Here is a 9820-nt window from a genome sequence, read left to right as displayed (position 1 = left end):
TGTACTAAACGCCAACCTTAACCTAACCCTAAACTTAACTCTGACCCTTACCCTAAGCTTAGTAAGCAGCTGCTTATCAACAGATAGTTTGACCATCTGTAGAGCATCTACAGCTGGACTATCCAAATAAAGTGGGGCCGCATATTGGTTTAGGCATCTATCATAAAAATCTTTCTATACACATTAGTATAGGGCACAGTGCCTAGATGTCAAGATCAGGCTTCTTGGTTACAGTAGAGACATTCAATGCCCTCCTGGATTAAGATCCCTGTTGCCTTCGTACACAGACTACATATTGGTTTAGGCATCCATCACAAAAATGTTCATATACACATTAGTCTAGGCTGCACACACACTCTTGGGGAGAAGAGAGAGTGGATATATTTTCTCAAATCTACAGCAAAATGTATTTCCCGGAAACATTTTTCCATTAACAGAGTTCCCACGTAAATGTCTTATTCCCATTTAAGGATGAAAGCATCGGTGTCACTAATATTTGATTATTTAACCTTTATTTAACGAGGCAAGTCAGTTAAGAACAAACTCTTATTTACAATGACGGCCTACCCCGACCAAACCTTAACCCGGACGACGCTGGGACAATTGTGCGCCGCCCTATGGGACTCCCAATCATGGCCGGTTGTGATACAGCCTGGAATCGAACCAGGGTCTGTAGTGACGCCTCTAGCACTGAGATGCAGTGCCTTGGACCGCTGCGCCACTCGGGAGCCCCCCCCCCCATATAAAGCACGGGTGTCACTAACGTAAAGCACGGGTGTCACTAACGTGAAGCACGGGTGTCACTAACGTAAAGCACGGGTGTCACTAATATTTTCAATACATTTCCATCATCTCCAATATGATTGCCAGTGGATTGTTTAGTCCTCTGGATTGGGAACAGTGTGCCTCCCAGTCCTTGTCCCAGCGGATCAATGTGGTGCCTACCTTAACACCCTGCACAGTCACAAACAATCTGTACTGACTGGTCTGAATCCTGTTGCGAGAACTCTCTGACCATCCAGCTGTTATACAGGTTAGTGAGCTTGGATGCTCCGCTGACCACCAGGAGTGTGAGTGACATCAGAGTCCCCCTGCGTTCTCCTCTTCGCTGGCCATCTTGCTGAACTTCTCCGTCAGAGCTTCAGCGCTGATCTTGGGCAGCCCGTTGTCAAGGGGACAGCCCTCCACCAGACTGTTCATAGGGGTGGGGGGGAAGTAGGAGTCCTCCTCTATCCCAGCATCCTCAGTGTACGCTCGTTGCCGTGGTGCCTCGTAGCTCTCCTCTAGGTTCCCACAATGCACCTCTCTTCGCTCCCTGTCCCTCAGGAAGTCCTTGATGATGGGCAGCACCTTCTTCCTGGAGGCCAACGTGTTGCCCTGGAGATAAGCCCTGATGTCCGAGTAAGGGCTGCTCATTGGACTCAGGCTCAGACTGGGGCTCCGGGCTTGCTCCAAGGCTTGGCTCATCTGCAGGACAACAAAGACCATTCAGTTGATCATATAAAGTAGACATTGTAAAAAACAACCCTGGCAACCCAAAGCTTACTATCAACTCTTCATAATGACTTACTTTAACTCTAGATAGTCAACTCTATGGGATCATGTCTGATTGGGATGGTGTAGTTCTTACCTCCCCCCTGTAGAGGGTGCTGGAGCTGTAGACGGCCAGCTGCCTGAAGGGCTCCTTGTTATCGTTGAAGGAGATCGTCATGGCCACCACCAGGTTGTAGCTGTGCTTGTGGCAGAACTCACAGAGCTCTTGCTGTAAGCTTTGTCTCTGTAGAAAAGCCTGAAGGACAACATTTATAGATATTACAGTTTGTTTGTGAATCTCAGTATAAACTCAAGTGTACCTGTTGAGTCCCTTTATAAGTTCACATGAAGAGACAGGCACAGGGTTTGTGCCTTTTTACTTGTGGGTGGTTCCACCTGATTGGACATGTGGGGGGGTGATCTTCATGAACTAGGTGCAACATCCCACCTTTACGTTTTGAGTGTCTGAAGGGTGTGTCAGGCAGTAACACGGGGAAGTGTCTGAAGGGTGCGTCAGGCAGTAACACGGGGAAGTGTCTGAAGGGTGCGTCAGGCAGTAACACGGGGAAGTGTCTGAAGGGTGCGTCAGGCAGTAACACGGGGAAGTGTCTGAAGGGTGCGTCAGGCAGTAACACGGGGAAGTGTCTGAAGGGTGCGTCAGGCAGTAACACGGGGAAGTGTCTGAAGGGTGTGTCAGGCAGTAACACGGGGAAGTGTCTGAAGGGTGCGTCAGGCAGTAACACGGGGAAGTGTCTGAAGGGTGCGTCAGGCAGTAACACGGGGAAGTGTCTGAAGGGTGCGTCAGGCAGTAACACGGGGAAGTGTCTGAAGGGTGCGTCAGGCAGTAAAACGGGGAAGTTTCTGAAGGGTGCGTCAGGCAGTAACACGGGGAAGTGTCTGAAGGGTGCGTCAGGCAGTAACACGGGGAAGTGTCTGAAGGGTGCGTCAGGCAGTAACACGGGGAAGTGTCTGAAGGGTGCGTCAGGCAGTAACACGGGGAAGTGTCTGAAGGGTGCGTCAGGCAGTAACACGGGGAAGTGTCTGAAGGGTGCGTCAGGCAGTAACACGGGGAAGTGTCTGAAGGGTGCGTCAGGCAGTAACACGGGGAAGTGTCTGAAGGGTGCGTCAGGCAGTAACACGGGGAAGTGTCTGAAGGGTGCGTCTGGCAGTAAGACGGGGAAGTGTCTGAAGGGTGCGTCAGGCAGTAACACGGGGAAGTGTCTGAAGGGTGCGTCAGGCAGTAACACGGGGAAGTGTCTGAAGGGTGCGTCTGGCAGTAACACGGGGAAGTGTCTGAAGGGTGCGTCAGGCAGTAACACGGGGAAGTGTCTGAAGGGTACGTCAGGCAGTAACACGGGGAAGTGTCTGAAGGGTGCGTCAGGCAGTAACACGGGGAAGTGTCTGAAGGGTGCGTCAGGCAGTAACACGGGGAAGTGTCTGAAGGGTGCGTCAGGCAGTAACACGGGGAAGTGTCTGAAGGGTGCGTCAGGCAGTAAGACGGGGAAGTGTCTGAAGGGTGCGTCAGGCAGTAACACGGGGAAGTGTCTGAAGGGTGCATCAGGCAGTAACGCGGGGAAGTGTCTGAAGGGTGCGTCAGGCAGTAACGCGGGGAAGTGTCTGAAGGGTGCGTCTGGCAGTAACACGGGGAAGTGTCTGAAGGGTGGGTCAGGCAGTAACACGGGGAAGTGTCTGAAGGGTGGGTCAGGCAGTAACACGGGGAAGTGTCTGAAGGGTGGGTCAGGCAGTAACACGGGGAAGTGTCTGAAGGGTGGGTCAGGCAGTAACATGGGGAAGTGTCTGAAGGGTGCGTCAGGCAGTAACACGGGGAAGTGTCTGAAGGGTGGGTCAGGCAGTAACACGGGGAAGTGTCTGAAGGGTGCGTCAGGCAGTAACACGGGGAAGTGTCTGAAGGGTGCGTCAGGCAGTAACACGGGGATGTGTCTGAAGGGTGCGTCAGGCAGTAACACGGGGAAGTGTCTGAAGGGATTCTGTGAAGAATTCATAGGTGAAACATGTGCATTGTGAGATGGCATACTGCAGTAGAACTGGGTACATGATAGTATTTGAACCATGTTATTATCCACCAGTAGTAGGTATAACCTTGTGATGTATCACATAGTGAATAGTTAAGATGCACACCCACCTCCAGTGTCATATATATCACACTGACTGCCAGTTTTAAATCTCCTTCCGATGCCACCTTCATGTCTTTCAGTAGCATCTGTTCTGTGGTGAGACCTGGGAACAAGGGAATACGAGCAAAAAAACATTGTAGGTCTCCCTCTCCTTCATACGTAAACATGGCATTTACCATGGGATGATTATCGTTCTAATCTGAGAGGCAAAAAACACATCCACAAGGCTGAGCTTCAAGTATTAATTCTGGGGTGTTTACCTGACACGTCAAATTTAGCATTCTGCAAGGACTGGAAGAGGACGCCCCTTGGTGGCAGGTTGGGGAAGTGCGTCTCCAGGAGGACAGCGTACTGGCTGTCTTTAGGGGTGACTTTCCCTGCCTCTGGGGCCATGTTCACACAGTCTAACACTATGGTGCCTGTGATCACAAAGAACAGGATGTCAGTCTCTTCACACAGTGACACAGTTAAAGGTATAGTTCACTAAATACTGACATGATTTCCACATACGTCAGTTATATTTCTGGTTACCATATAAGAGCTGGGCCACCTGTTGGTCGAGGACTTCAGGGGCTTTCTGGATGATCCGTTCTGTCACCAAGGTGGTGCAGGAGCCCACCGTCTCCACGGTAACGGCACAGGGGGGAGAGGGCTTCCTCTCCAGGAGGTGATGGTCGATCACCTCCAACACCGCCTCCTCTAGATCACAGTCAGAGCTGCAACAGACAGTCAGTCAGTCAGTCAGTCAGTCAGAGACTTTAGTCAAGCTATTTCAAGGAGTCTCTAGGTCAGTGTAGCTTTTGTAGAGATACAGGTGATGATCACATGGGGAAGTGTTTACGTCCTGGATGACTGTCAGTGGACAGGGGTTAAGGTGTCATGGTTGACCCTGACCTGGGCAGCACGTTGTGGTCCACCAGTGTGAGGTCCAGCCGGCCGGCCCGGTGTAGACTCCCCAGGTCCACCTCGTCCCGGAACACCAGGTCATCCTGGGAGAGGCCACTCTCTCTCAGCAGGAAGGCATTGTCCGTGCGCAGCGGGAACTCTTGCCGGGGAATGTTCAGAACGGGAAGAGGACTTTTCCCAGAATCAAGTGTCTGGGAGGGGGGAGAGAGAGGTGTTATAACACCTGACGCTTGCTCTGTTGAACCATTCTCAACACATGGGTCGAGTCCAAATGATGGGGTGGGTTACTCTCACCTTGGACAGGAAGTATGCGTAGGCCAGAGCTGACACCATGGAGTCCAGGTCACAGGCCTCGTTCCCCAGGACCACATGGAACCCTGGGCTGCCATCTGCGTTCCCCTAAGGAGGGTAGAGTGAGATGAATACAGTCACAAGAATATCCAACTCCTATGAGGGGATTTACCATGAGAAAATACATGGCAGTCTATCCATTACTCTTGTAATGGGCCTTCAAAGGCAATCAGATGTGTCTTAGTGAGTGGACAATGCTATGTGGACAGGCTGTGTGTGTGTGTGTGTGTGTGTGTGTGTGTGTGTGTGTGTGTGTGTGTGTGTGTGTGTGTGTGTGTGTGTGTGTGTGTGTGTGTGTGTGTGTGTGTGTGTCAATGCACGTCACGATGATGCTGTTCACTGGAGATGAGGTACTCTCGGTTCTGCACAATGTCCCCCATTTTAGAGTAAAACCCTGGACACTGTTTGAATAGCCTTCTGAAGGGTCAATGGCAGATCCCAGTGCAGCCTAAAGTGGATGAGCTAAGGGCTGACTTCATTCCCCTGCCTGAAGGCTCTGGCTAGCTCTTTGTCAATTAGCCTTAGGCTAATTCCATCAATGACCTCAGTAGAGCAGACTGTGATGTAATGGCTAAGCTACATGACGTCCTGCTAACTCCACTACATGTTCTTGTTGAATGTTTTAATGTGGAGTTGAGAAACAAGTAGGGTGTTTCATTTTCCCAGAGCATGACCGTCTGTGACAGCGGCACGAGTCATGGGTGCCAGAGCTAGGGCCTAACAGAGACAGCTTGTTGCGATAACAAAAGCCGGTCATGTGACAATTAGCCAGTCTACAGCCTGAAGCCTAGCAGCAGGTAGCCTAGCAGTTAAGAGCGTTGGGCCAGTAATCGAAACGCTGGTTCAAATCCCCGAGCCGACTAGGTGAAAAAATTAAATCGATGTGCCCTTAGAGCAAGGCACTTAATCCTAATTGGTCCTGTAAATCACCCTGGATAAGAGTGTCTGCTAAAATGTTCCCAGTCAGTGAGGGGCTTATTAACATGCTGCCCTCCCCTGAACACTCAGTAGGTCAGCATGGAGGTATAGGGAAGGGACATCAGCCATCTGTTGCAGATCAAGAGTAAACAGAGTACTGAAGTAACTCAACTAGACAGGTGAAAGAAAATTCTCAGGAAGCATCCACCATATAACCCAGTCTCATCTATCCACCATATAACCCAGTCTCATCTATCCACCATATGACCCAGTCTCATCTATCCACCATATGACCCAGTCTCATCTATCCACCATATGACCCAGTCTCATCTATCCACCATATGACCCAGTCTCATCTATCCACCATATGACCCAGTCTCATCTATCCACCATATAACCCAGTCTCATCTATCCACCATATGACCCAGTCTCATCGATCCACCATATGACCCAGTCTCATCTATCCACCATATGACCCAGTCTCATCTATCCACCATATGACCCAGTCTCATCTATCCACCATATGACCCAGTCTCATCTATCCACCATATGACCCAGTCTCATCTATCCACCATATGACCCAGTCTCATCTATCCACCATATGACCCAGTCTCATCTATCCACCATATGACCCAGTCTCATCTATCCACCATATGACCCAGTCTCATCTATCCACCATATGACCCAGTCTCATCTATCCACCATATGACCCAGTCTCATCTATCCACCATATAACCGTCTCATGTATCCACCATATAACCCAGTCTCATCTATCCACCATATGACCCAGTCTCATCTATCCACCATATGACCCAGTCTCATCTATCCACCATATAACCCAGTCTCATCTATCCACCATATGACCCAGTCTCATCTATCCACCATATGAGCCAGTCTCATCTATCCACCATATAACCCAGTCTCATCTATCCACCATATGACCCAGTCTCATCTATCCACCATATGACCCAGTCTCATCTATCCACCATATGACCCAGTCTCATCTATCCACCATATGACCCAGTCTCATCTATCCACCATATAACCCAGTCTCATCTATCCACCATATGACCCAGTCTCATCTATCCACCATATAACCGTCTCATGTATCCACCATATAACCCAGTCTCATCTATCCACCATATAACCCAGTCTCATCTATCCACCATATGACCCAGTCTCATCTATCCACCATATAACCGTCTCATGTATCCACCATATAACCCAGTCTCATCTATCCACCATATAACCCAGTCTCATCTATCCACCATATAACCCAGTCTCATCTATCCACCATATGACCCAGTCTCATCTATCCACCATATGACCCAGTCTCATCTATCCACCATATGACCCAGTCTCATCTATCCACCATATAACCCAGTCTCATCTATCCACCATATGACCCAGTCTCATCTATCCACCATATAACCCAGTCTCATCTATCCACCATATAACCCAGTCTCATCTATCCACCATATGACCCAGTCTCATCTATCCACCATATGACCCAGTCTCATCTATCCACCATATGACCCAGTCTCATCTATCCACCATATGACCCAGTCTCATCTATCCACCATATGACCCAGTCTCATCTATCCACCATATGACCCAGTCTCATCTATCCACCATATGACCCAGTCTCATCTATCCACCATATGACCCAGTCTCATCTATCCACCATATGACCCAGTCTCATCTATCCACCATATGACCCAGTCTCATCTATCCACCATATAACCCAGTCTCATCTATCCACCATATGACCCAGTCTCATCTATCCACCATATGAGCCAGTCTCATCTATCCACCATATGACCCAGTCTCATCTATCCACCATATGACCCAGTCTCATCTATCCACCATATGACCCAGTCTCATCTATCCACCATATGACCCATTCTCATCTATCCACCATATGACCCAGTCTCATCTATCCACCATATGACCCAGTCTCATCTATCCACCAATATGACCCAGTCTCATCTATCCACCAATATGACCCAGTCTCATCTATCCACCATATGACCCAGTCTCATCTATCCACCATATAACCCAGTCTCATCTATCCACGATGTTTTCAGATTGATGCAGAAGGAGAAGAAGCCACTGTTAACTATTGAAATGCACCGCGCCTGTCTTTCATTTGCCATTAGACTTCTCTCTCAACCCAGCCTCCCCATGTACACACTGGATAGTACATCTGCAATAAGAGCCCTCTGTGTGTGCTGGTGCTGACTTCTCTTCCCCCTCACTGAGCACTGAGTAAATAAGGTGTGACGCTCTGAGGCGCTATAAACACCATCTGATCTCACTCATCTTGATAGGGCTTGTTTTGAACCCAAACAGTGCTCTTTTCCTTAAGGTCAAGAGCACGACATCAAGACCCTGAAATTAAAGCCATCGTGTAAATGTAAGTGTGGCAGACATGCAACGCAAAACAATGCACGTGAGCATATTGACACCTGAGAGGCAGCTGACAGGCAGCTGACCCTACAAGAAATGTACTTTCATGGTCCATTGCAATTGAACAATTATATTTATTTCAATATTACTGAAATATATTAATGCAATATATAATGCAACATAATGAAGCAGTGTATGAGTTACATTTAACACAATTATGTGATCACGTGACAGTGCTAATTTACTTGGCTAGCCAACTAGCTAGCTGTAATTACAGTCTATGTACAGTACAAATGTAGCTAGTGTACGTGACAACTGTTTGTCTGATCTAATTTGTTGCGCATGCACGAGCCCTGAAGCAACACCGTGACCATGCGGCAGGCTGCTGTCACACTGCCCTACTGTTTTTAAATGACAAGTCTCCATGCGGCAGGCTGCTGTCACACTGCCCTACTGTTTTTAAATGACAAGTCTCCATGCGGCAGGCTGCTGTCACACTGCCCTACTGTTTTTAAATGACAAGTCTCCATGCGGCAGGCTGCTGTCACACTGCCCTACTGTTTTTAAATGACAAGTCTCCATGCGGCAGGCTGCTGTCACACTGCCCTACTGTTTTTAAATGACAAGTCTCCATGCGGCAGGCTGCTGTCACACTGCCCTACTGTTTTTAAATGACAAGTCTCCATGCGGCAGGCTGCTGTCACACTGCCCTACTGTTTTTAAATGACAAGTCTTTCGACTTGATCTACTCGGAATGTAATGTCTAGCTGGCTTTCTCCTGATATCTCTGAAAACTCCACTAATTGAATTTGTCCATCAAATGTACATGTCGAAGTTATTTAGAAGACTACATATCTAGCTGACGTTAGCCGTTAAGACAAACATTGAAAATGGATAAAGCAAGCAAACCGCGCGACCATCAGAAACAGTCGATGTTCCTACCTTCAGCACATTGCGACAGCTTTTTAAAAATATATCCATGGTTATCGGATGCACTACGTAAAGACAGTCTGAAATTACAGTATGCTAGTTGTCTTTGCTGCATATAGCTAACAATAGCTGTATCTGCACGTCTCAGGAATAAAAAGACTGCACTGTAAGTTTGAAATGTTAATGTCCAAGAGTGGCGCGTGAGTCGTCTTGGGCTGAAGTGACTTTTAAAGACGTGACGTTCAAAGACGTGACGCGGTATTATGGGTAGTGTAGTATCAAATATGGTTTACAAACTGGTCGTTTGAAAGAGACCGGTTGTATAGCAAAGAGTTCTATAACTAAACCAAGATAGACCACAGCCTCTCGCTTCCAATGGGAACAAATGAGCCATAGTGGGCAGAGCCAAATACGAGCTAGCGAGATCCTATTGGCGCGTTCTAGCGTTGTCACATTTCCGTTAGGGAACGCCTACTCTGAAGTGCGCGTGTGCAATAACTTAATTTGCATTCCTTCTAAACAACGCGAGTTTTGAAAACTTTTGCAAAGGGTAAAGTCTACAAACCTTAGTCCACTCTGTTCATAACATATTCCAGTTTTGGGAACAGAAAACTTTGAGATCAAATGTTTCATTGGTA

At 48.2% G+C, this 9820-nt stretch overlaps 1 protein-coding gene across 1 annotated transcript; it reads right to left on the bottom strand.

Moving 5' to 3' along the window:
- Window positions 1-831: 831 nt before the first annotated feature.
- On the bottom strand, window positions 832-9397 carry LOC115176994 (exopolyphosphatase PRUNE1-like). The gene is made up of 8 exons (XM_029737421.1): window positions 9195-9397; window positions 4869-4973; window positions 4563-4765; window positions 4200-4384; window positions 3929-4087; window positions 3677-3771; window positions 1631-1789; window positions 832-1467 (listed from the first exon to the last, which is right to left on the bottom strand). The coding sequence occupies exons 1-8, from the start codon at window positions 9231-9233 to the stop codon at window positions 1081-1083; spliced, it is 1332 nt and encodes a 443-aa protein (XP_029593281.1). The 5' UTR covers window positions 9234-9397; the 3' UTR covers window positions 832-1080.
- Window positions 9398-9820: the final 423 nt, after the last annotated feature.

The sequence above is a fragment of the Salmo trutta genome, chromosome 37 (assembly GCF_901001165.1).
Source record: "Salmo trutta chromosome 37, fSalTru1.1, whole genome shotgun sequence".
NCBI classification, from domain to species: domain Eukaryota; kingdom Metazoa; phylum Chordata; class Actinopteri; order Salmoniformes; family Salmonidae; genus Salmo; species Salmo trutta.
Note: the sequence above shows the minus strand (reverse complement) of the source record. Positions and strands in the feature narration are given on the sequence as shown.

Coding starts and splice junctions, on each gene's coding strand:
- LOC115176994 (XM_029737421.1), bottom strand. CDS start 9,233: ATGGATATATTTTTAAAAAGCTGTCGCAATGTGCTGAAG. Junction 4,974..9,194: donor GCTGTCGCAATGTGCTGAAG/GTAGGAACATCG, acceptor TACCCTCCTTAG/GGGAACGCAGATGGCAGCCC. Junction 4,766..4,868: donor ACGCATACTTCCTGTCCAAG/GTGAGAGTAACC, acceptor CCCCCCTCCCAG/ACACTTGATTCTGGGAAAAG.